This window comes from Penicillium citrinum (genome assembly GCF_028827155.1).
Source record: "Penicillium citrinum strain IBT 23319 chromosome Unknown utg000009l:1.0-4274883.0:1.0-4276374.0, whole genome shotgun sequence".
Classification (NCBI taxonomy): domain Eukaryota; kingdom Fungi; phylum Ascomycota; class Eurotiomycetes; order Eurotiales; family Aspergillaceae; genus Penicillium; species Penicillium citrinum.
Window position 1 is genome coordinate 4,007,038 of NW_026622694.1, and position 25,233 is coordinate 4,032,270.

The window sequence follows — 25,233 nt, forward strand, 5'->3', positions numbered from 1 at the left end:
GTGAGTCGGAGAGTCAAGACAAGAGCAAAAGGTTATCGACAATCTGTATGCCCGGCACGGGACCCTGTGAAGCCTAATATATAAATTCGTGACCCATCTTCATCACTTGGCAAAGAATTATCCCGGCCTACGAGGTGTGTTTCAGCTAGGCCTGGCAAGAAATCAATCAATACAGCTTTGAGATTATAAGTGAAGGACCCATAATGGAGACACATCGGGATTCCCGGACGGCGCCTTTCCACGCAGTTCCTCCTCGGCGTCTTGTTAGCGTGGAACACCCTGCCGTTGTTCGAAATCTTAACAGGGCAATGGATACATTACAAGGCAATGCAGGAATTGAGAAAGTAAGTTTACTTTCAAGTGTTTCAGGGGATGCATGCAATTATGCTAACCAAGCTAGATACTGAATCCCCAGCCCAAGATGGCAGATGCACCGGCACAGTTGTTGTTGCGGCCGGAAGATGCCTTGTCGCGGCCAGTCAAGTCGATGAGCAATCCATCCAATAATGTGCTGCTTCAGGTGACAGTGCCCAAAAGGACGGGCCGTAAGCGCAAGAGGGGCTCGAATGAACCTTTTCAAGATGGCCATGCTGAGCCTACGGAATCCGTCCCAAGGCCAACAGCAAAGGATTTGCTGCGGAGTCTTCGTGACAATGAGTTGAAATATGATATCAAACCGGTTGGTCGAGTTGAACGTACTCATGTGTTTCGGGGTTAGTCTTATCCATGTCATTTACTGAATGACACTGACATACCTCACAGGCATGCCGGATTTTGTCTACTCTACAATGAACAGTCCTTTCGCGAACAAATTCCGTGAAAATATCCTACCATATGACTGTATGGCTGTGTAAATCGTGGAGATTGATGATGATGAGCTGATATATATGTGTTTGCAGTGGAAAAGCTTAAGAACTTCGATATCGACATGGCAAAAGGTGCCCTTAGAAATACAGATATCATCCCGCCTCCTTCATTCAGCCACGGAGATGTGCCATTCACATACTAGTACGTTCGACTCAAACTCCAAGCAGGATCTCACTAGTACTATCAAGCTAATACACCAAAGCTACCGTCAAAATCCAACAGTCAAGCACGCTGTCGGGCAATCCGGCGATATCACAACCATCAACACACAGCAACCATCAAAGATCAGAACATTCCTTGTGCCCTACGACATCTCGGAGGTTCCATCTAAACCTCAAGAAAGCCTTCCACCCGTCGAGAAGTTAGACGCAGCCCTTCGCAACACAGTGGAAGCCATCAAGCTACTCTTTGAACAACAGCCTGCCTGGACTCGTCGCGCTCTACGTAACCACCTCACCACCGACGAACAGCGCACCAATCTCCGATGGGCAGTTCCGTATGTTGGATATATCTTTCGATCCGGACCATGGCGAGACGCAATCATCAAGTTAGGCGTGGATCCACGCTCTTCACCAGAATTTCGCCACTATCAAACATTCATGTTCCGACTCCTGCCTCGTGAACCAGACACTGCAAGGGATGGTGGTCGACGACATAACATTAGTCGTACTGATATCGACGAAGATCCAAATTCGCATGTCTTCACCGGATCGTTGCCTCTACCGTTAGATGGCAAGATCTGGATGGTTAGGGACATTGCCGATCCTATGATAAAATCGGTATTGTATAAAGAAGATAACAAGTCAGCGAATGGTGAGGTTTTCCTGCGGGAAACCTGCGATACTGTTAGTGATGGGTGGTTTGGTAATGGGGCGTTGGCGAAAGCGAAAACGATCATGCGAGCAAAGATTAGTGCTTTGATTGAGAATCGACAGCCTGACGAAGGGGAGTTTGAGCGGATTCTGGAGTTTCCAGATCATGCGGAGAATGAGGCGGATCTTGTGAATTTCATGTTTGATTCGTCAAGCTCAACTAAGAGGGATGATATGTTGGCGACGGAAGTGAGGGCTGCGATTAAGGGGTCACCTGTGTGGAGGGATAAACACGATAAAGAGAAGCAGACTGAATCGAAAGGGAAGAAGAAAGGAAAAGGCAAAGGGAAAGAGAAGGTGGAGATGGAGATGGAGGAAGTGCAACAAGAACAAAGCGAAGGGGAGGAGGAAGAGATGGAGAGGGTACAAATGTTAGAGGAGCAAGTTGCTGCTGCAATTGCGGCGAGAGAAGCAGGAGAGTCTGTCGAGGACGAGGAGAATGATCAAGTTGGAGAATAGTGACTCTCTACACTTATGTGGAAGAATATTTCTACTGAATAGATATTTATTGTTGGGAACTTTCAGTAAATTCAATTTATTTCAATCTAATTAATTCAAGTTAAACTAATTCAATCATTGCGCAGAATCTCATAAGCACATTGCTGTATACATCGTAAGAAGACATAAACCATAAGCATTTCTGATTAATTAAACGTGGTGGGAACAGTGATACGCCATAAGATAACAAGATGATGAGACCAGGTTGCTGGGGAAGACAAGACGAGACCAAGGTCGACAAAAGAAAGGGTATTCCGTATTCCAGTAAACACTCCATGATAAAAGATGACTCCGATGCTAACAAATAAAACGAACAAAAGATAAGACCAACCAGGGCCAAACGCCAAGACGAAGTATGCGATTCAATTTTGAGATGGGTAGGGCATCAGGCGAATGAAAGCTCATGACCTTTTCTCTGATGGAGAGACATCCTCAGTTGTCTTTTTGATAGGATCGGAGTTGGGAGTGGTGGGAGTAGTAGATGCCAGGAGGGAATCAATTGAGGCAGTGATAGCCGGCGAGACAAAAGTGGCTTGAGTTCTAGTGATTTCAGGAACAGGAGCAGAGGCAGGAGTTGTAATACTATCGACCTCGTCGTCGTGAACAACGGCGTAGGAGAAGGCATTACAGTCTTCGGCATAATAGTCGGAAGCAGTCAGTTCACCGAGCGGAGAACGGTCTTCTTCCATCTTAGATGCCTTGCGGGTATCAGCAGCAGCAACAGCAGAAGTCGTGTTTGGAGAACGAGGTAGATCGAGGCCCAGTTCGGAGGGGGGTACATTCTCTTTCCCACGCCCGTCAGTGACGACCTCCTTGCCTTCATCATCGCTGATATCAAGAACACCGGTAGAGTGTTGCATGAGGTTGGTCATTTCCTCCTGCTCTGAGTCGACGTGGATATCAAAGAACCAAGAGGCCGGAGCCTTGGCTTGAGGCTTAGGAGTCGATGAAGATGTCTTACCCTGCGAGAAGGCGGCAGCAAGGGAGAAAGGGCGAGCGACACCGCCACGCTTGTTAGGCTGTGGACGGGATTTGGCAATTGTCGACCGGCGGCCGGGTGTCTTGGATGATTTGGGGGGGTGGAGACCGACCAGCGGGCTTGAGACTGGGAGCGGATTTGGGAGTTGACAGGTGATTCTTCAATGTAGTGGATGTTGAAGTTGAAGTTGATAGTCGCGGTGTGAGATGCTCGCGGGTAGTAAGGGCCAAACGAGAGGTCTTCAGAGGCTTGGGAGAGTCCTTGGAGACATCATCTTCATCGTCCCAGGAGCGTTTACGTTTTCCAGAGAGATTGAGAGTTGCTGGGTCGATGTTCTCGGCATCATCAACGAAGATAGGGGAGGCCTTTGCAGAGAGAGCGGCACCTATAGAGTACAAACAACTATTAGTGAGATATTTCCATATTTAAATACTAGTATTATAGAACATACCATTCAGTTGATTCTGACGGTTCAATTTGGATCGCATCACAGGACGCATCCTGGGCGAGTCCAAACTAGCAAAGGGCTGACGAGAGGGGGTCATGGTAAGGGCAGCCATGATGACAACGACAAGTCGCGATGAGGTCTTGGTTTGTTTTGGCCGGCGCTAAGTGGGGGAGAGCTCGGGCTTCGGTCGATCAGACCAATTTCGAGAGAAGCCTTCACCTAGACTTATACGATTTGATCCTGGATGGAGAGTGAAAGATGGAACTGTAGATGTAGTCGAATCTGCAATGACAGAATGGAGCCCACGATTATATATGAATCTGTATAGGGATGCTACACGAGGCCCATTCAGTGTCGGAGAGGATGGGCTGGATAGATAGATAGAGGGTATAAGTTGTAACTGGATAGTCGGGAGAGGGAAAGAGAGAAGACAGAGATATTATAACCAAATCAGTTGTGAGAATGAAGAAGAGGTTCGAGCCAGTGCTACTGGAATATAATTGAAAGGGAGCAAGGAGGGGGCGAGGGCGAGGGGAGGGACAATTCGAGTATTTCAAGTATTTTCGGACCCGCGATGTATGCAGCGCGCGTCCTGGTCGCGTTGACCCTGCAAGGCGCACCAAGTGGATTACTCGCAGTGAACTAGTAAAGGTGCAGTAATTGTGTGAATGTGGCGGTCGTGCAGACTCCAATTAAACAATCCGATTATGAGGTTCCCCGTTTCTCATTCCAGTGTCTCGCGTGGAATGGAAGTATCCAAGTATGTATGGTGCAGTATACAGTAGACTGACTCCGTAGTAACCATCTAGTCACTATAGTAACTCACATAGTATTATCACCACTGATAATCGACAAGATAACTCTGAAATAAGCATCAATAAAATGAAGTACTATGGATGCATATCTTTTCTATATTCTATGCATTCCCGGGATTATCACCAGCCTGCTCTGCTCGTGCCACTAGTTACAGTACGTATCACTTGCAGTACTCTGTAATTGAGTAGTTAGTTAGTTCTACAATCTCCTCGTATCCGTCCATGGCCAAAATTTAACCCTAAAAAGTTCATTCATACAGTACTAAAACCCGCATCAACCGTGAGTCCAAGTTCCATGTACTTGCTACTTCCATCCGACTTACACACGATATGTCCATTTCGAGTACCGACTACCTCAACGCGTGACACGCTCAACCTTATCACGTCCACGTCCACCCGCGTCCTCCCTTACGGACGCGCTCATCCCCTGAAACATACACTTGCCAGCACATCCCCATTTACCCCCCATCATGGGTTTCCCATTGCGGTAAATTATTGATGTGAATAATTGATGAAACTGCAGATGAACATGCAGCCCGTCCAAGCTTGGGGTTACCGTATTCCACCGCATTCATCCGATGAAACCGCTGAACCACTGAACCGCTGAGTCTGTACGCGTGGCTAGTATGAGGAGACTGTCTCCCAGTACCCAGGCGCTGTGAATATGTAGGTTACATTTGCCACGAGCTATCTCAGCCTGTCGTCTAGAGTGATCGGCCGATCCTGTCATCCACCAGACTTGCTCGTGCTGGTCTTACTGCGCCCAGGCGGATTCGGTTGCATTCCAACCCTCTAGACCACATAGCACGGGAAGAAAGGAGCTGGTCGACTGGGGTAACTAATTCACCGTGTGAAACCGCGGGGTTGGCATGCCTTTACTTCTGGTTTCTGGTCTCTAGGGACTATTTCAGATCACATTATTTTTAGATTAACCAGTAGTTTCACTTATGCGTGGTTATGGTTTGCGTGATACAAGCTGACTAGTAACTATACTGCCACTGCCCACTATCGCAGGACATCAAGCGGCAAGATATTTCTTGGATTTGGCGCTTATACAACAACTGCAAATCGAAGGCTTCTTATTTTTAGTCAAGGAACTTGGAACCTGGAAGAAATAGCTACTACCCCAGGCTGCTCCTTGAACCCTATCAAGATCATTCGCTTGGGCACCTGCATTCCTCGTGGAAAAGGATCGAGATTTGCCATTCACCCCGTGGCTGGGGATATCAAAAGGCCGCCAAGTAATCCGATCCCGGCATCTGTGACGCGCTCTATCCAAATGCTTGAGCTTAATGTACCTAACTTCAAAAGTCTATCATTGCGAGTCTATCATTCGATCTTGTCAAATTCCCTTAAACTTCATCTTCGAAAGGAATGCTGTCCATTGCTCCCTGACGCTCGACAGCACGCGCCGATGCGCGTGCTGCAAACTGCATGGCATCATCCATGAATTCTTTATACCGATGCGGTTTTTCGGCGTCTGTGACGTCTTGACCTGCCTTACTCTCAACACGACGTTGCTCCCGCCACCGCGCCACCTTGACCGCATACGCCCCGACAAACGTATCTCCCGCCGCTGTCGTATCTAGGATCCGAGACACTGGGGCCGCAGGGAGTTCGTTGGTAAAGCGGTGGGTGCCATCGCTGGGGCCGCTTGACCCGCCATCTGCAGCACTGTACCAAACACCCTTGGCACCTAGCGTAATAAGCACATATGTAACGCCCAGTTTATGGAAGTATTGCGCAACCTTCTCCTTGCCATCTAGTCCCTCGGCATCGGGGATAACCCGCAATAATTGGTCCGCCGGCGGAGTCATCAGTTCGGCTTCTGTTTCATTCAGGATCAAGTGGTCCACGGCCGCGTAGACATCCTCAGGCAGGCCACCTGGAGGCGCAGGAGCAGGATTGAGCATGATGTCGGGACCGCTTTCAATGCCGCGTTTTCCATCAACTCGGGACTTGGCTTTATATTGGCTCACTTCTCGCAAGATCCCAATCACTGTCTGAACGGGAATTTCACCCTGCATGACAATGACATCTGGTACGGGGGCCGCAAGAGCGGTTCCCAGTACAGCTGAGATTGGCTGCATACCGTCGTAGTTTGCCCCGGGGGAAAAGACGATGCGGTTTTCACCACCAGCTGATGAGTCGACGATAATGACTGCCACGCCGGTGTATGCATTCTCGATCACGCGCACCCGTGACGGGTCTACGCCGGATTTCTCCAAGGTAGGTTTTAAAAGAGCCGAGAAGTGCCCGTCCAGTCCTCCGACTGCTCCCACCATCTCCACGAGAACATCACTCTTTGTATTCAAGCCCTCTGAGGATGGCCGAGGCCGCGATATCCGCCCGCAGGCGACGGCTTGATTGGCGCCCTTCCCACCGGCACTGGTGAAGTACGAGGAAGATGTGATCGTCTCACCGGGATCAGGGAAGCGAGGTGTGACTGATACCATATCGGCATTGAGAGAGCCGATAACCCGAATGAGGGGAGCCATAGTTAGATGAAGAGATATCTCGCTGGAGCTGTGCAGTGTCTTTATTACCGTGAGATAACCAGTCCAATGGTGATAATGATGGGCGCTGGAAAAGATTGAGTCAGAATCCAGACATATCAAGAAGCAATGGCACTCACAGCCGTTATGTGCGAATATTATGCCAACAGCTGGTTTTTGCGGGGTGCGAATGAAGTCGAAAAGCACGAGTGACGTCGAGAGGGGCAGCTCCAATTTAGCCGGATGTGGAGCGGCGATCCACAAGCTCAGCCATAAGCAGATCATTCTTTATTGTTGATACATTTTTGTCATTTAGTTTTGTTTCTGTGTATTTAGGATTGACAAGTAAATCATATGAGTTGAAGCCAAATCTGCCAAGAATTGCACCAGGGCAGACTCAACTATCCATGTTTATTACAAATTAGAGTACAGTAACTATGTACATTTCCCCAGGCACATTCAAGCCCTAATCTTCGTGGTTCCTATTCAGCAAAGAATCATTCGGTCGATTCCCCGATTCGACATCGCTCAAAGCATCAAGCTCTTCGACAGAGCTAACGGGCTTCCACATCTGTCCTTCCTTTTCTTTATGAGTATTCCGACAGAGTAGCTGCTTAACCAAATCTGGTGGTATGTATTTGTAGACGAGCCATGCACTTAGCACGACGATCGATGCGGTGACAAAGCCCATTGCAAACATGAAAACAGGAGCAAGAAGAATATTGGTATCACTTGTATCCTCGCCTGGATACATTGCGATTTCTTCTTTCAATTTCTCCAGCTCCCAGTCCATCGTTTGTGTTGTACCGAGTAAACCACCAGCCTTGTCCAGCGCCAGAATGCGAAGCTTTGTATACAAAGTGTCAGCAGGGATTGGCACTGCAGTCTCAAAGCCACTTTTTGGAACAGCAAGGATGAAGTCAAAGGTCTCCTCCTCGGCTTCGGCATGAGAAAAGCGGGTTGAATTTCCATCACCATGTCCAATCTCTGTAGACTCATTCACGAAACGAGGGAATGCACCCTCAAGTACCCAAGTCATAACTTCAGTGGCTCCATTCCAGCTAACAGCAGCGTCGGAGCTGGTCAGAGCTACATCAGGTCTGGTCAAAGGTAAGCCAACCCAATCGCTTTTGAAAATCCGGTAGGAAATGATATGACCTTTTTGGAAGCCGGATCGCGGACCAAAATGCACCTCACATACTGCCTCGCCATCGGCGGAGAATTCAGTCCATCCTGAATTATACCCATACCCAACAAGAACGTTCCCATTATCAAGAATCTGCATAGATCCCTGAGACTGACTGCTAATGGGCTCCGGATTCCAGTACTCTTGGATTACTTCGGCGGTCATGTCTTCTTCATTTATTTCGATGAAGAGCCCTCGGCTTGTATGCTCAGGGGCCCCGTATCCACGCGAGGCGTTATCAAATATAGAGATTGCACGCGTTTTTGAAGTATCATAAGCTGGTTGGAATCTTGCATGATGTTGCCAGCTTATGTTTGTCGCAGCTCCATCCGAGAGATCCTGGAATGAGTTCTGCTTGCCACCCAATTTCCAGAGTACATTGCCTGTCTTGCCGTCGATGTACGCAAGAGAGCCCATGTAGCGTGATGACACGAGGAAGTTACCCAGCTCATCTCTGTCAATGCTATTGATATGGTAGAAGTCCCATGGATGATCCTTGTCATCGCCATTACCTTCTCGTTCTCGTTGGCGTTCATCTAGTGAGATGTGATCGGAGGCGCGCCATTGAAACAATAGCTCATTGGTCTCAATATTGACTTCTTGGAATACACCGTCATAGATCCAGCCATTTTCAGGGCCATCGGCGTCTCTAAGATCGAATGGCAAAACATCATAGATGGTAAAGACGGCTGTTTCATTAGAAGTTATATGAAAATCGTGTAGATCGGCGGGAAGACCATTTGCACCGCGAATTCTGTAAGACTCTTCGTAATGAGAGTTGATCTGTGATAGTTAGTTTTATACGATTGATTCAAGCTGAATGCATAGGACACTATGTCTTTGCACATCTTACCATGTAGTATGTGCCATCACCATGACCACGAATGGAATCATCTCCAGCCCAAAAGGTCAAGTACGGTTCTCCTTTATACAGGTAGACATTGGCATTGTATGTGGTGGGGTAGTCCTTGAACCATACAAGATGGCCTTCCTCATCCAGGATCATGGGCCCAGGTCGCTGAACTGCGTCACCACGAGGAGCCAGGATGGTATATTGACCATTTTTGCAAGCAGGACTATCCTGCCAATAGTTCAAAATGGGACCGAACACGCCAGCTGATCGATAGGACTGAACTGGCCAGTGCCCATCAAACCCATTAGCGTATCCCTCTGAGCGGAATAGATTAGCTTCGTCTGCGTAGGCGAGACCCGTACAGAACAAGACCTTCAATACCCAGGAGAGAAGCGGCACAGCCATCGTTTGATGGAACGAGGGAATTCATCTTGAGAAGACGAAACGAACGTCGTCAACAAGCTGGGGGCCCAATTCTTCCACCTCCACATCTCCCCCATGGATCTTGGCTCCAAGTCCGACTATCGAGCATCGTTTCGCTTTTAGGGCGAAATCCACGCGGCCAAGGACAATGCCCAGCAGGCTCCTGAGTATTCCGCGATGAAGTCGAGGTGATTGGCGAAAGGACCACAATCAGGGGCCCGATGTGGAGCCGCACTGCAACGAGTTCCGCTCATGCTCAGCTATTAAGATGATTCGTACGGAAAACGAAGTACGTACTCCGTATAAGGATTCGTATTGGGTAGGTAGCATCTCTATGACAGTACGCTAATTTACTGCCAATCGAGATCAGCCGCAAGTGTACTCCGTACTCGCCGTGGTGTGGAGCATGGAGTACAGTACATGGTAGGATATCATGCGGATCGTCATGTGTATTGAGGCTGTACATGATGTTGCACGGTGCACAGAATCAAAAGTCACTATTCATAACTTAAGGCCGTCTCTAAATTGGGAGAGCTACGGTCTTCCTGGAGGGGTTGAACCAGTTTATCGGTAGGAATCTGCATGACGCGGCCTGACAGACTTCAACGAAAACTGGATTATATTCCCGATTTCTGTTCATCATGTACTACAGCAAGTCCATGACCAAACACGGCAGAGCGAAAGAAGAGTAAATTATCTCCCGGCATTCGTTACCGTGGAGCAACGTGGAGCCGCGTGGCTGTGTCCGAAAATCAAATTTATACGAGAAATAAGCACTGATGATCGGCACCTTGTCGCAACTGTATTTACAGTGCCAGGGGTTTTCATCGGAGACAGCACGGGCTATTCGATGACATTGGACATAGGCTTCACTCTATCTGGAGTCATCTTCCTCGGGGAATTGCTCGCGTGTCCTCGTTGAATTGTTTCCGCCATGCTGAGACGGTTGATCTTCGTTGCCCAAATTAGGTTAAGATACGAGAACGAGCGGGCCCGTGGCAGCCCGTCAAATCGGGGAAATTAAACGTCTGAATCCATTTTCAATCGTGAGAATTTTGAATGATTTTTGAAATATATGCAACCAGAATGTTAATATCGCCTGTACGTCAAATTATCGCGGCGGGTATCTTTTTTCTTGCTCCCACTGCGCCATCTTCTAATTATCTATTTGGTTCGCTTGTAGATCTTGGCAAGGAAAGCCTCAAAGACTTCCTTCTGCAGACCCGAAGACTCGTCAACTGCGGCAATCTTGGTGCGCAGCTCGCCAACAACCTTCTCCTCATACTCCTTGTACAGCTTCTCCAGCTGAAGATCGTCAAACACCTTCTTCACCTTGGCTTCCTGCTCTGAGTTCTTGCGGCCGTAGTTCTCATCCAACACTTGACGCTGCTCGGCAGAGCAGAGAGGAATTGCCTGGTTGATCAACCAAGAGCACTTGTTGTCCTGGATATCAGTACCGATCTTTCCAATGAAAGCGGGGTCGCCGAAGTTGTCAAGGTAGTCATCCTGGATCTGGAAGTATTGGCCCAGTGGGATCAGAATATCGTGAGCCTGCTTAAGGTTCTCTGGAGTGGCGCGCTGGAGATACATCATAGCCAGGGCGACGGGAAGATAGAAGCTATAATAAGCCGTTTTGTAGGTGACAATAAACATGTACTTCTCCATCGAGAAGTTGTCCAAGTTGACGTTGTCTTCCGGGGCGGTGATCAGATCGCACAGCTGACCCAGCTCAGTTTGCCAGGTAGTCTCGTGGAAAAGCTCTACAATGTCGATATAGGAAGGATGGGAGCGGAAGCGCTGCTTCAGAACCATGTAGATGGCCGATTCCAGCATGAAGGCATCGTTGATGGCGATCAGGCCGACACCCTCCTGACGATACCAGCAAGGCAGACCACGGCGGGTAATAGAGCTATCCATCAAGTCATCGCTGACCAGGAAGAAAGCCTGCAGCAGCTCAGTGAGCCAGCCCAGAATGCTCAGGTGCTCGAACTGTTCATCGTTCAGGGGCTGCTTGAGGAGGGCGAGACCAGTATCGGGCACGGAGAGACCACGGTTGAGCTTGCCACCGGGAACATTGACGTTAAGGGACTAATTAATTGCATCTATTAGGTCAAAATTTCAATTGGAGGGATAGTCTCATTCAAGATGATACAGAGGGCAACATTTTCTTACCTTCTCAAACCACTCAAGCGCATTGGCGGGGAGGTTGTACCGCTTCGCATGAGCCAGGATATCCTGGGCCAGAGAAGGGAAGATGGCCTCAAAATCGGCACGCTTGGTAGTGGTAGCCATATTGCAGTAATACAAAACCGACGAGGAAACGTAAAAGGGGAACTTTTGGCTGGTTGTACAATCTTCAATAATTCCCCGCGGAGGGGTCGTTTGTCTTGTTTGTTTCTCTTTGATGCCTGATTTTATGCCTGACTAACGGCTGCTTCCCCAGAAACAATTCAATGGCAACTTCAATTGACACTTCAGCCATTTAACAGGTCGAGCACTCAGAATTATCCGAAGCATTAAAATTGTGCAATTTGGCTCATATCCGATCTTTCTTGCTGCATTTTATGCAGCACCTCCCCACTTAATCTGCGCCGCCGATCGCGTGCAGTTCGTTCGCCGCGTCAACAACACACCGAGCCGACATTTATTGCGACTCCCAATTGCGCCAAGTGTGAAGACATACCCTCTCTTTCATACTCCACATCATATGATACTGGCTGTGGAAATCTCTTGAGCATTATTTGCCGCCCGTCCTTCGTTCAGTTCAGGTTTATGAGTGCTGTGCCGCGTATCGTTCAAACCAGCGTACGTCGCGCCGGTGCTCGCAGCTATGGATGTGACCAGCGATAACCTGCAGGAGCTGAGATATCGACTGGAAGATGCCACAGTGAAATGTTCAGATCGATGTCTTTACCAGTCAGCCAAATGGTAAGCAATTTCGGCCGCGCATTTGAAAACTAGACAGAACTGAGAAAAGATGGACTACCAGGGCAGCGGAGATGCTAGATTCTCTACCACCGGGCGATCATGAAGACACAGACCCCGAATCCCCGATGGAGATTTCAGATCCCACACCCCCTTCCATAAATCCCTATTTGCAAGTCCAGGACCCAATCGAGGCCGCCCTTGAAGCTCAAGAAGCTCACAGGTACCTCCTTGCAAAATCCTACTTCGACACTCGAGAATATGATCGCTGTGCAGCCGTGTTTCTGCCACCAACCACTCCACCTGTTCCACTATCTGTGACCTCTCCCAACTCTAAACGGAAGCATTCGCGAAGCTCGCTCAAGGGCAAAGACAAAGCATCCCCATTCCAAGGCTCTAAAGGTCATGTCCAGCGAAACCCATACCCGAGACTCAGTCAAAAGTCGTTGTTCCTTGCACTCTACGCCAAATACTTAGCAGGTGAGAAGCGCAAGAATGAAGAGACTGAGATGGTATTAGGCCCAGCAGATGGTGGTATGGCGGTCAACCGGGAGCTCCCAGATCTTGCCCGAGGCTTGGAAGGATGGCTATCGGAGCGAAGCTCAAAAGGGCTAGAAGATCGAGGACATGGTTGGCTAGAGTATCTCTATGCGGTCGTCCTGCTCAAAGGACGAAATGAGGAGCTAGCAAAGAAGTGGTTGCTCAAAAGTGTTCACCAGAACCCATTCCATTGGGGCGCATGGCAAGAGCTTAACGATTTGCTAGCAAGCACCGAAGACGTATGGTTTTACAATACTGTCAAACATCTGTTGTTTTTGGATACTGACTGGGTCGGATAGTTGAAACAAATTGTGGATCTCCTGCCACAAAATATCATGACTCTCATATTCCACGTCTACTGCAGCCAGGAATTGTACCAAGCCACAGAAGATACATATCAAGCTCTTTCCGAGTTGGAGTCAATTTTTCCCAGCAGTGCATTCTTGAAGACCCAACGAGCCTTGCTTTACTACCATTCCAAGGGTATGTGGTTTGTTCAGTGGCCAATAAATTTTCCTTGTCGCTAATGATATACAGAATTTGAGGAAGCGTCTACCATTTTCACAGAAATCTTAGCCACATCACCCCATCGCTTAGACAGTCTTGACCACTACTCCAACATTCTCTATGTGATGAATGAGCGGCCGCGATTGGCCTTTGTTGCGCAAATCGCAACGGCCACCGATAAATTTCGACCGGAAACATGCTGCGTTGTGGGTAACTACTACTCTCTGAAATCAGAACATGAAAAAGCCGTGATGTACTTCCGTCGCGCATTGACATTAGACCGAAATTTCCTCTCAGCCTGGACTCTCATGGGCCACGAGTACATCGAAATGAAAAACACTCATACGGCCATCGAATCCTACCGCCGGGCTGTCGACGTTAACCGAAAGGACTATCGTGCCTGGTATGGACTGGGACAAGCTTATGAGGTGCTTGATATGTCTTTTTATGCCTTATTTTACTACCAACGTGCTGCGGCCCTTCGTCCCTACGACCCGAAGATGTGGCAGGCCGTGGGGTCATGCTATGCGAAAATGGGCCGTGTTGAACAAAGTATTCAGGCACTCAAGCGTGCTCTTGTTGCCGGGTCTTACACTGCCGATGATGTCACGCAAAGTGCAAGCCCTGGTGCGGGTACTCGTAAAGTGCTTGACCCCGAAACTCTTCACCAGATCGCGACGCTCTACGAACGTCTCGGCGATGACGAGGAAGCAGCTGCGTATATGGAGTTGACACTTCAACAAGAAACAGGCGGAGCTCCCGTTCAAGAGGAGAATTCCGATGAGGATGAGTTCTCATCGGCGTCGGAGAACGCTGCTCAAAGCGACGCCGAGGCTGAACACTCTGGTGATGAGGATCCCGACAATATGCCTCGCTCTCGTCGACAAAAGCCGCGAACCTCATCTTTCGCGATGCAGAACGATGACTCTACCGCGGGGGAGACGTGGCATCAGCCAACAGCAACGACATCCAAGGCGCGGCTCTGGCTGGCTCAGTATGCTTTGCGTAACGAAGACTTGGATCGCGCAGATCAACTGGCGAGTGAACTATGCCAAGACGGGATGGAGGTGGAAGAAGCCAAGGCGATCATGCGTGATGTTCGTGCTCGAAGGGAAGATGCAGGCTAGGGGCTACTATAAGGTCTCCATTCATCATTATATGTTAGTATCTGAGTGTCTCAGCAATCATGTCAACAATATGTCAATTAATCAGACCGGGTCAGCAGCAAAATCTGATAACAGAAGGTGTAAACAGTGCAGAATTATCTCCTTCTCGCGAAGGAGGTGCAGCATCAAGAATACCCAACGTTGATATAACAGATATAACCCCGTGATATGCTACTGCGTAGTATACAATGTACTACACTCTCACGTAAGAAAGCGCAACTCTGAACAGTACAGAATGACGTCAAATTCTCCTACTTAATGGGCAATTCGGGGTAAAAGGTCAGAACCTCACCTCTGATAGCCTAGCGGCCGCGGGCTATCAGAATCTCCTTGTCCAGTAATGCCTGGCGGGGAGACACAGCCGGCTTTGCAGCCTGGGGCCGGCTCGTGGGTGAGGCTAACAGGTGGGTGGGTTGGCTAAATAGCATTCCTACGGGCTGCTGCGGATAATGACTCTTTTTTGAAACCTTTTATATATACAATGATTTTATATTAATTTTTGAAGCTGAAGTGTTGATCCAAAAGTTGATCAAATCTTGAGGAGCTCGTCCCGATTTGGAAGTGTATGAGGCTATACTTCAGAATTAGGCGGCGACGACACTGGAGGGCGATGGTTCGAAACCGTCAACGGCAATCTCGAGAAATTCAGGAAAATTTATTTTCTTCGTGCGTCAAAGAGGGGAAAGTGGGAGAAATGTAATGATTATATTGATTCCGGGTTTATCTTATTTGATTTGCTAGCTCCGTTGAGGTATACTCACCCAGTGCCTGGATCTCGCTCTCATCAAAGGTAACCGAGAGAGTAGACGGCAAGCGCCCATCTGAGTTACTACCAACGGCAGTATTGCCCTCGTTAGTTTCACTCGAGTTCCACTGGAGACAGGCATAGTAGTATAGTCGACTAAGATCAGACCAGGTTTCTCGCAGGCAGAACTTGATATCTTCAGGCTGGATATCCTGTTGCAGAATCACCGAGTCCAAGAAGAAGATTTTGCCCTGACTGGGGGCAATATGTGGTCTTTCGCAGAAGAGTGCTTTAGAGAGAGCATCTGCGGTTCGCTGTATTTCTTTTCCCAGAGGATGTTTGCCGGGGTTGACCAGAATGATCCCGAATACAATCATCTGACGGGCAGCCCGTGGGTTCGATTGCTCTAGAGAGATCATCGTCTCGGGAGAGAGGAGCGCCTGTGTGAATTCTTCAAGCCTAGAAACGCTCGAGCCTGGCGCTGTATCTTCATCCGAGGGTTTACCAGACTTGTATACTGGAATTGTCGTCAAAGGCGATTTCAATCCCTTTTCGGCATGATTTGATGGTCCAGAAGCCCCAGGTGGCTTGGAGAGTCCTTGAGGCTCAGTGTCCTGTTTGCTAGGAGCTAGACCGTTCCTAATACTCCGCGAACTAACAAGATCTGCAGTTTCATTTGAATCAAGCCCATACCCGGTAGTAGGGGCGTTAGTTTTCTCTGACTCTTGCATGTTGTTGTTATGTCGTCCTTGCGCAGAAGGTTTTCGGCGTGACAGATTCTCATTCTCGGTCAGAATATTGCTGTCGCATATCGGATTAGCCGCTGATGAATTCGAATCACTCGTATCAATGCATATGACGGGAGGTTCGGATAGGCTTTCATCCCCATTGGAACTGCTAAGCTTGTCAGAATCCTGGGTGTCAACACGATAAGACCTTGGTTGTGAGATATGCGATTCGTCGCGGTCATGGGATGAAGCACGAGATTCTTGTGAGTCCGAATTCGCTTCTGGGCCCGCCTCAGAGCTGCATGTCGACGGAACATTGCTTGATCGGGGGGTGATATACTGGTTGGCCCCGCTCCCGATCTTTAATCGCTTGCGCCATCGCTCTACCTCATTTGAAAGATCCTCTTTTGGAACAGACCGTGCATACTCGGCCAAAAGCTGTAACTCCTGGAAAGACGGGGTGTCCTCAAATGTCCGATCTGGAAAAATTTTGCGAATACGTGGGAAGCGAAGAGTGTAATATCTGACACCGGAAGGCTTTTCGAATCCACTTCCGTATACCTCCACAACAAAGGGTTTCTTGAAAAGAACACAGGCTTGAGGCAAGTCGTTGCGTCCATGCTGGACCCTAAAAGCGTGAAATTCATCCGGGTCACAGGCAAAAAATAGGCCATGTTGATTTAGAGCTTTAAGCAAGCTTCTGTGCATAGAATGGCGATGGAGAGTGTCAATAGTTCGAAAATGAGGAGTTTCCCTGTTATTCAAAACAGCTTCTTTATTCAGCAGACATCCGACCAGAAAATGTGTCCACTTCAGTCCTCTCAAGGATGGCATTGAGACAGCGTCTCTAGCATCGTAATATGCGCCAACTAGAGAGAGATCAACAGTGTCACCAAGTCCCGTGATATAATCCTTCTTGAGTTTGATCCATCGCCCAAATGAGCTGTTCATTCCAGCTGTATACATAGGGAAATATGGCTCGTCACATGCTTTAAGCACATAGCCCTCCCAACGCTGAGCAATGGCTTTGGCAAAGCTAATTTCGAGTCGGTGTTGGCTATCAAGATGTCCGAAATCAAGTATTTCCTGCTCAGAAAGAGCAGCTTGGCCGTGAATAGTCTCAACAACGTCTTTGAGTATAATTCTTCTTTCTCGATGGGGCTTCCTCAAGCATATATCGTCATCTAGAACAAGTATATCGAAGAAAATGATCATTAAGTGTTCATAGGGTTGAGGACCGCTTCAGTCAGCTAATAATATTCGCTCCTTCGACAGCAAGGATATACATACGGTGAGTCATTATCAATACCAATCATTGTTCCGGAGCGAGTAAGAAACTTTCGTAGCTTATGGAAATCAGCAATTTCTGCTCTTTTTTCGCTCCATACAACAAGTTCGCCTTCCAAGATACAGCGACGCGAGAACCTGCAGTGTCCTGATCCGATTCGCAACGCATTCTCCAAGCTAGGGAAGATACCACTTCTGTCATCGGTCGAATCTTTTCCACTCTTAGAAAAGATCTGTATAGGCGTGGATTTGTTCGTGAGGTCAATATGAATTTGACAGTATTCCCCATCGTATTTCCTCTCAACGCTCATACGCCGACCATTAGCCATACTATAGCAATGTTTGCTACTGCGAGCCTTGAAATAATCAGGCCTCCCAATCTTGATTCCTGTTCGTGGTTCTAGATGCTTCAAAGCCATTGCACAAAGGCTAGCAGCTAGTTTCGGGTCTGGGTGAGGTGGAAAATTTCTCATGGGCTTGGAGTCTAGCATTTGCAAGGCACCTTGGAATGTATCTTGGAACTGGAGAAGACGTGGAAGCAAGAAATGAAATCGTTCCAAGGCATATTTCGGAGGTATGATCACCGGCGCATAGCTTTTTAGGATCATCCGAGTAAGCCACTTGGCATCTCGGCTTTTCAGCCTGCGATATAATGAAGAAAGGGCCCTTTCGACATCTACGGCTGCATGCTGGCGACGAACTTGTGGTCCCGAGAATCGGCACCGGGATGCGATCATTCCCAAGGCCATATCAATTTCCTCGGTAGTGACATCTCGACCTGGAGCTATTTCGTTCTCCGTTTGACTCATTACATCTTCGACACATTGTCCAAGGTCCGGCCCGCCCGACTTTCGCCATCGACCCAACTCTGCAGAACGTGATGATCCCAAGCCCAAGCAGCGGCCGATGACTCTGGATAAGGAGGTAGCTTGTAGCCAGAATACACGATCGACGCGCTTCTCCGGAAACATGCAAGACAACAAGGCCAGTCTGTCTGTGTCAACGTGATTGACATGGCAATCGTAGCGTTTAAACCATTCTCGGATTATCACAAAATCAAGCCGGTCTGCTTCGTGTGCGTCCTTTGCGATTCGATTCTTCTCTAGATCTGACAGCAGCTCACAGAGGAAAGTAAATTTGAATCCCATTGCGAGCTGCTGAGAGGTTACATGACTAGAGAAGAGAAAAAAAACAGCTTGATCCAATTATGCATTTCAAAACCAGACCAGCCTATTCAAAGTGGGACACGAGTTGGCGCGAGTCCATCGATCCGCGGAACGCGAAAACACGTGACTAGGCGATGCATACAAAAAGGGCAGAATTAGGGCAACCCTTGCTGGGACTAAGAATTGAAGAGAGCTCAATTGAATAAATTGAAATAAAAGGCAAATGGTATGTATATACTAGGGCCAGTCAGTTCGGATGATTTCCAGCCTACTGGTAAGCATGCCGCCACAAGGAACTAACCCATCACGTTCGCCAAACTCCGTAGCTTTTGAATAATGACCATGCACGAACCCCCAAACCCTATCCAATATATTATAGAGACCCCACGAACTACAGAATGCCCTGCTTTTGAAGACTGTGAGATGTTAGCGTATGGTCGTACAGCTGCATGAATGGGGTAGGTAACTGACTCCAAGTAAATTCTCTCGGGCATCACGTTGCCCTCGGCATCCTCCATCTGGACAACATTGTCCCGAGAATCCCGCTCCTTCTTGCGGTCCGCCTCAAGCTTTTCCCAGAGTTGCATGGCATCTTCTATGCGAGTGATCTCGCGGAAAAGGTTCGTATTTGACGTGATACCGAGGCAGTTCAAGCCATGGATATGGCGACCCTCAGAGAAATGCTTGTCAAAGGCCCGGCGGCCCCGATAAACATAATTGCCGCAAATCTCGCACTGGTACTCCACTCCCAGACCGTGCAGCTTGTAGAGCCAGAAGGGAATGGGCTTGCCGTCCCAAGCCAGGGGCAACTTGAGGGGGTTGTAGACTTGCTCATCGTCATCGTCATCGGATTGATCTCCTGCATGGCCGTCGCCAAATGATTCAGGCTCGGCCATCAAGGCCTCGAGTTCCATCTGACGCTCTCGCTCTGTCATACCCTGTCTTCGCTCCACATTGATCCGAGTAGCTTGTCTTTCAGGCTGAAGTTCCTTAGTGAGGCATCGGACACGATGTTCACGCTCAGCGACGGCACGCTCCTTTAGGCTGTATGAAGAGCCACTGGGTTTGCTAGGTGCCGCAGAATCATTACCGGATTCACCAGCGGCCTTCTTGGCTTCGGCTGCGCGAATGTGCTTTTTACCGGTCAAGTGGTTCCGATAGACGTTCTCATTCTTGAATTCCTTTTCACAATCAGGGCACCAAGTACCCTCACCTGTGCCTTCTGTCTTTGGTCCTGACGTCCCATTCTCCTCCCCTGTCCAGCCGGGAACTTGTTTCGCTGACCATTGCTTATCAAATTCTTCATCGAAAGTGGCAAATAATGCATCCAAATCTTGCAGTGGCCGCACACGCTTCATAAACCCTTCAAGATAGCTAGAAAGCTCAGCGACATAGCGGAAGTACTTGTCAGAGACCTTGTCCTTGCGCTTGATATTCAACGCAGGTGGCACAAGATTCTCAAAAACATCAAGGTATTGGATGTAGGAGAGGCGTTTTACTCCAGGCAAGTTCAGATAATCTTCGTGGAGCATCGTGAGGTCGAGATATTGCCCGAATCCCTCTTCACCAGTAAACATGTTGTCGATGTCCATCAGAGTTCTCTCGCTCTTGTACGCCTGCTCAAGATCCTCAACACCCTGATCAGGGTATCGCTTGTGGAAATCCTTGATATTGTCTAGCTGCTTGTAAAATTCCTCGAATTGGTCGCCTGTCGCGATTGACTGAACCTCTTTTTCGCGCAGCCCGTCGGCATCTTTGTAAATGTCTAAGAGGCTCTTAGACTGTCTCTCAATTTGGTCCAAGAAGGTCGAAACCGCATGGTCGCGAGTGAGGCGCTCTCGGATCTAGAAGAGAAAAAAGATCATTAGCAAAAATTATCTCTTAGCGGTGCGGAATGTGCAAGACTTACATTTCGCGGTTCTTCAGCCACTCGTTCAGCGATGGCCTGCTCCAACCTCTCCAGATCTTCATGAATAAAGCGTTGATCTTCGAGTAACATATTGGAATCTCGATCGCACCTCGTAAGCTCTCGACAGATTGACAACGAGGTGGTTTGGTGATTCCGACGAAGGTCGTTGCGAAGAAGCGGGCCTCGCGTTCGAAGCTGCAGCTTTGCGGGTAGTCACGTGAAGTACCACTCCAATCGCAAAAAGTCATCCAACGGTCTGATTGAACGTCATCTTGCTTTGGGACTTTCCAATTCAATCTTTGTCGCCAGAGGATACTTCTGATATTGCCAAAATGGCGGACGGAATTGATAGACGTGCCGATGGTCAGTGAAGCCCTAGAGCTTGTAAAAACTTGCTGTACTCTAACACTTGCGCAGACCGCATGGAATTCAACACCTCCAAGGAGGTCACGGTGGCGCCGACCTTCGAGGACATGCAACTGAAGGAAAGCCTACTTCGTGGAATTTATGCTTACGGATATGAATCTCCTTCCGCCGTTCAGTCGCGTGCAATTGTTCAGATCTGCAAAGGCCGCGATACCATCGCCCAGGCCCAATCCGGTACCGGTAAAACTGCAACATTCTCAATCAGTACCTTGCAGGTCATTGATACTGTCGTGCGCGAGACCCAGGGTATGTGAAGATGTCATTTTTTGTGGTTGCTGATACTAATACATGCCCCGACATAGCTTTGGTCCTTTCCCCGACTCGCGAACTTGCAACCCAGATTCAGTCCGTTGTCATGGCCCTCGGCGACTACATGAACGTCCAATGTCATGCTTGCATTGGTGGAACCAACATCGGTGAAGATATTCGCAAACTTGATTACGGTCAACATGTCGTCTCAGGAACTCCTGGCCGTGTTGCCGATATGATTCGTCGCCGGCACCTGCGCACCCGTCACATTAAGATGCTTGTTCTCGATGAGGCCGATGAGCTTCTCAACCGTGGTTTCCGCGAGCAGATCTATGATGTCTACCGTTATCTCCCCCAGCGACGCAGGTCGTCGTCGTCTCCGCTACCCTTCCATACGACGTGCTGGACATGACCACCAAGTTTATGACCGATCCGGTGCGCGTTTTGGTCAAGCGTGACGAGCTGACTCTGGAGGGTATCAAACAGTACTTCATTGCAGTTGAGAAGGAGGAATGGAAGTTTGACACCTTGTGCGATCTGTACGACACATTGACCATTACCCAGGCCGTTATCTTCTGCAACACCCGACGAAAGGTCGACTGGTTGACCGACAAGATGCGCGAGGCAAACTTCACTGTCTCAAGTATGCACGGTGAGATGCCGCAGAAGGAACGTGATAGCATTATGCAGGATTTCCGACAGGGTAACTCCCGTGTTCTGATCTCTACCGACGTGTGGGCTCGTGGTATCGATGTCCAGCAAGTGTCGCTGGTCATTAACTACGACCTGCCAACCAACCGTGAGAACTACATTCACCGTATCGGTCGTAGTGGTCGATTCGGACGTAAGGGTGTGGCTATCAACTTCGTCACTAGCGATGATGTTCGCATTCTGCGCGATATCGAGTTGTACTACTCGACACAAATCGACGAGATGCCTATGAATGGTAAGTTCTGGCCTTTTCTTTCATCTCTATTTCATCACTAATAATTGTATTCAGTCGCCGACCTTCTGTCTTAATCTTCAAACTCAATCTCCACCAATGGGTCGTTTTACGAAACGAAAAGCGCAACAAGATGCGATTGCTTTGGATAGCTTTTCTTCCTGCACAGAGCCAGATGATCTGGTCCTAGCTATACAGTCTACAATTAGCTAGAGTCAACTAAGGGGCCATTCAGTGAGGAGGAAAGGGAAAAATCATACGATTCAGTGAGGGCAGACCAGGATACTTGACAAGATATCTCATCACTGACATACCTTCGATCTAGCTTCAAATTGCCAAAAGCGTGCACATTCCAATGGAATGGCATTGACGATATCTATTGAATTGCTTTGGGAGGTTTGGGCAATATGCAACTCCTTTATTTTAGTTTATTTGCTCCCATATTTTTGCTCGTCTTAGGAGTTACGAATGACGGAATTGTCATCTTTTGAATGGATTTTTTTGATTCCAATAAATGAATAATATCGTACTGGTTCCAACTTAGCCACGTCGTGATGTAGTATTTTTCCCGAGAGTTGAAGCGCCAGTGGCAGTAGTCATAATATAAGTGTGCTTAGGTACCATCTGGGATAGCAGACATTTCAAGGAGAATGCGAGAACCATCGGAGTTTATTGTTTATGGAGGGATAAAAGTTGAGAAGATACCAGGTGCCTTGGCTCAAGTCAAGCCAAGACGACTGGATTAGGGCTTGCTTAGTCGGGCAGCATAGAATACCAGACAACTTGTCTGATTAGTGACTGACTGATACTTTCGGCGTGCCTTGCATCGACATACGGCTAATTACCAGGCACATAACTCTCGTAAAACCTTCCCGCTAGTTGATTGAAGCTGAATCTGCTAACTAGTTGGGAGGGGGGATGTAAGGTGTATGTGCCTGAGCGAAAGGATGGATTCAAAAAGAGATAGTATGAGGGTGATTGATCAAGCAGATAGAAAGGAAACGCGATGAACAGTTTATCATTGGTCTTTCAATTGACAACAAAAAAATCAATATCTGTGCCCACCGTACCTGAATCATCCGAACAATGCAAAGGAAATATAAGAAATGGGGAGTATCTGCTAAAAGTGTCTGGTCAATCAGTCTCAAAAAGTACTTGTTGATCGCAGTGCACTTGTTTGAGGGAATCCATTGGACGGTCCTCCCCTTCTTTGAGCAGTGCCCGTGTTAATATAGGACGATCGTTTTCGGGAGTCCAGCTGTGGGAACTTATTAGTTCGAAATTGTTGGTAAGAGGCTAAGGGCTGGAAATCTTACACTCGCACAACACGATCATCGCCTGCCGACGCGAACATTCTCGGATTTGTTGGATTCCAAGATATTGAGTTAACACATCCCCGAGTGTGTCCTTCTAGAGCTTCTACGAGATGTCCGTCTTCCTTGTTCCAGATATAAACCTTCGAGTCTGAAGGGAATCAGCCAAGGAATCACAAAAGGTACCTTTTTGAAGGGACATGGCGACTTACCTTCACTGCCACTGACGACGAAGTTCTCCCCTGCTCCCCCAAAAGTACTGCGAATCACATACTGGCCTTGTCTGTGACCGCTAAACCTCTGTACTACCTCAAATGTGCCCATGTCGATCAATTGAATCTCGCCTTCTGCAAGGTTTACAATCAAGTATTTGGAGTCTTGACTGATCGCTACCGAGGTAGGTTTGCTTGATAGTGAGAGACAGTAGTCTTCTTCGTAGGAGTTGAAGTCGAAGACGTGGATCTTGAAATCCGTATCTGCCGCAACCAGTCGTTTTCCATCGGGGCTGACTGCACAATCTTGGACTCGGAATGACCCTTTCCATCTATATAAGGACGGACCGCGAATACTCCAATGACAGAGCTGAGAAGTTGAGTCGAGAGACCCAGTCACAAAAGATTCGCCGTCTGGGGCCCAGCCTGCCGCAGTAACCGGCTCGTTATGATGATCAATTGTAAGAAGACAACGCCCGTTCTAGTGTCGATATTAGTATATCCTCAAGCTGTCGAATTCGCACAGATCAATAAATATGTACTCACCTCGACATTCCATACTCGAGCTTGCTTATCTTGAGAACATGTAATTAGTTTCGAGTCGTCCGGGCTCCAGCTTGCAAAGGCTACTCCATCAGTGTGATTCTCTGCTAGCCTCGAGATCACCGAAAAGTTTGATGTATCGTAGATGAGTACAGTGCGGTCCTTGCCTGCAGTGACCAATTTGGTACCATCATGCGAGAATTCGCAACACCAGACTTCATCCGAATGCTGATTAAGTTCAAGGCCTACACCCCGTGGGAAGTCATTTTTATCACACATATGATCCGAGTAGAGCGAGGGCGAATCCACGGTATTATGGTATGAACAGTTGCTGATTTGTGTCTTCTTCACGAAGTCTAAAAGAGTTGCTAGTCGGTGCTGGGGTATCATAACGGAAGGGGAAATGGATTCTATTGGCAATCAGCGGTGAGATCAAAGCATGAACACTTTCTACTGCGATTTGACTTACTTGATAATTCATTAAGAAGTCGTTCCCTTGATGCACTGATGGGCCGTTCCCAGCCAGCTTGCTCATGTAGTAACTCCGTGGGGCACATAAGAAGGCTGGATAGTGCATGGAGACGATCCATATCATAATTTAATGGAGTGAGCTCCTGTCTCAAGACACTTAGGGCGGATCCCAAATCGCGAGATTCGAGGAGCTCCAGAAATTTCTGCTGACGGAGATGAAACAGCATTTCATTCCGTTCCGCCGTTTCATTTAACAGGAGAGGCTGTTGCGGTGGAGATTTCTGACCATTCTGAGAGCCCTCCCAACGGAATGATTGTATGAGGATTTTCTCAGCATCAGCCCACCTACCACCCAGCACGGCGTTTCGAAAAGTAGCAACGCCTTGCGTCTCCAATTGATGACCACTCTCTGAACTTAACGTTGACGCCGCCCCGTTGTAACCCAACTCGTAAAGACTTTGAATCAATATCCGTGTTACCTCTTCACGATCATGCCCGTAGTATGACGAGCCTGCGGCTGGAGACTTGGCGGTTCCGTTAGTATGTGAGTCTCCGTTGGCGGAAGCTGATTGACCGTTCAGGCTGGCTTTCCGGGGAGTGGAGCCATTTGAGGGCTGCGAGAAGCCATTTGTGGAGGAAAGAGTGTCAGCACGCATAGCTGCCAAAC

General features: G+C 48.3%; 10 protein-coding genes across 10 annotated transcripts; 3 read left to right on the forward strand and 7 right to left on the reverse strand.

The window, feature by feature from the left end:
- Positions 1-203: 203 nt before the first annotated feature.
- On the forward strand, positions 204-2,198 carry N7469_010972 (transcription factor TFIIIC subunit TFC1; the record flags this gene model as incomplete). Its single annotated transcript, XM_056649877.1, has 5 exons — positions 204-344; positions 401-713; positions 763-840; positions 900-1,008; positions 1,070-2,198. 5 exons carry the CDS (start codon positions 204-206, stop codon positions 2,196-2,198), a joined length of 1,770 nt encoding a protein of 589 aa, XP_056497008.1.
- A 440-nt stretch (positions 2,199-2,638) lies between these two features.
- Positions 2,639-3,776, reverse strand: N7469_010973 (uncharacterized protein; the record flags this gene model as incomplete). The annotated part of the gene is made up of 3 exons (XM_056649878.1): positions 2,639-3,256; positions 3,285-3,601; positions 3,668-3,776. 3 exons carry the CDS (start codon positions 3,774-3,776, stop codon positions 2,639-2,641), a joined length of 1,044 nt encoding a protein of 347 aa, XP_056497009.1.
- Positions 3,777-5,831: 2,055 nt separating this feature from the next.
- N7469_010974 (ribokinase) lies at positions 5,832-6,977 on the reverse strand (the record flags this gene model as incomplete). The annotated part of the gene is made up of 1 exon (XM_056649879.1): positions 5,832-6,977. The coding sequence occupies one exon, from the start codon at positions 6,975-6,977 to the stop codon at positions 5,832-5,834; it is 1,146 nt and encodes a 381-aa protein (XP_056497010.1).
- A 463-nt stretch (positions 6,978-7,440) lies between these two features.
- On the reverse strand, positions 7,441-9,418 carry N7469_010975 (arylsulfotransferase family protein; the record flags this gene model as incomplete). The annotated part of the gene is made up of 2 exons (XM_056649880.1): positions 7,441-8,943; positions 9,014-9,418. The coding sequence occupies 2 exons, from the start codon at positions 9,416-9,418 to the stop codon at positions 7,441-7,443; spliced, it is 1,908 nt and encodes a 635-aa protein (XP_056497011.1).
- A 1,182-nt stretch (positions 9,419-10,600) lies between these two features.
- Positions 10,601-11,728, reverse strand: erg20 (bifunctional (2E,6E)-farnesyl diphosphate synthase/dimethylallyltranstransferase; the record flags this gene model as incomplete). The annotated part of the gene is made up of 2 exons (XM_056649881.1): positions 10,601-11,524; positions 11,609-11,728. The coding sequence occupies 2 exons, from the start codon at positions 11,726-11,728 to the stop codon at positions 10,601-10,603; spliced, it is 1,044 nt and encodes a 347-aa protein (XP_056497012.1).
- A 538-nt stretch (positions 11,729-12,266) lies between these two features.
- On the forward strand, positions 12,267-14,535 carry N7469_010977 (anaphase promoting complex subunit CDC23; the record flags this gene model as incomplete). The annotated part of the gene is made up of 4 exons (XM_056649882.1): positions 12,267-12,364; positions 12,426-13,140; positions 13,201-13,384; positions 13,439-14,535. The coding sequence occupies 4 exons, from the start codon at positions 12,267-12,269 to the stop codon at positions 14,533-14,535; spliced, it is 2,094 nt and encodes a 697-aa protein (XP_056497013.1).
- A 759-nt stretch (positions 14,536-15,294) lies between these two features.
- Positions 15,295-18,482, reverse strand: N7469_010978 (ATP dependent DNA ligase domain protein; the record flags this gene model as incomplete). Its single annotated transcript, XM_056649883.1, has 2 exons — positions 15,295-17,287; positions 17,338-18,482. 2 exons carry the CDS (start codon positions 18,480-18,482, stop codon positions 15,295-15,297), a joined length of 3,138 nt encoding a protein of 1,045 aa, XP_056497014.1.
- A 409-nt stretch (positions 18,483-18,891) lies between these two features.
- Positions 18,892-20,499, reverse strand: N7469_010979 (SF3a splicing factor complex subunit PRP9; the record flags this gene model as incomplete). Its single annotated transcript, XM_056649884.1, has 3 exons — positions 18,892-18,916; positions 18,972-20,344; positions 20,410-20,499. The coding sequence occupies 3 exons, from the start codon at positions 20,497-20,499 to the stop codon at positions 18,892-18,894; spliced, it is 1,488 nt and encodes a 495-aa protein (XP_056497015.1).
- A 242-nt stretch (positions 20,500-20,741) lies between these two features.
- Positions 20,742-22,104, forward strand: N7469_010980 (ATP-dependent RNA helicase eIF4A; the record flags this gene model as incomplete). Its single annotated transcript, XM_056649885.1, is given in 5 exon segments — positions 20,742-20,772; positions 20,827-21,081; positions 21,138-21,428; positions 21,443-22,030; positions 22,085-22,104. 5 exon segments carry the CDS (start codon positions 20,742-20,744, stop codon positions 22,102-22,104), a joined length of 1,185 nt encoding a protein of 394 aa, XP_056497016.1.
- A 1,057-nt stretch (positions 22,105-23,161) lies between these two features.
- Positions 23,162-25,222, reverse strand: N7469_010981 (WD40 repeat domain-containing protein; the record flags this gene model as incomplete). The annotated part of the gene is made up of 6 exons (XM_056649886.1): positions 23,162-23,285; positions 23,344-23,491; positions 23,553-23,849; positions 23,901-24,033; positions 24,099-24,505; positions 24,565-25,222. The coding sequence occupies 6 exons, from the start codon at positions 25,220-25,222 to the stop codon at positions 23,162-23,164; spliced, it is 1,767 nt and encodes a 588-aa protein (XP_056497017.1).
- Between the last annotated feature and the right edge of the window lie 11 nt (positions 25,223-25,233).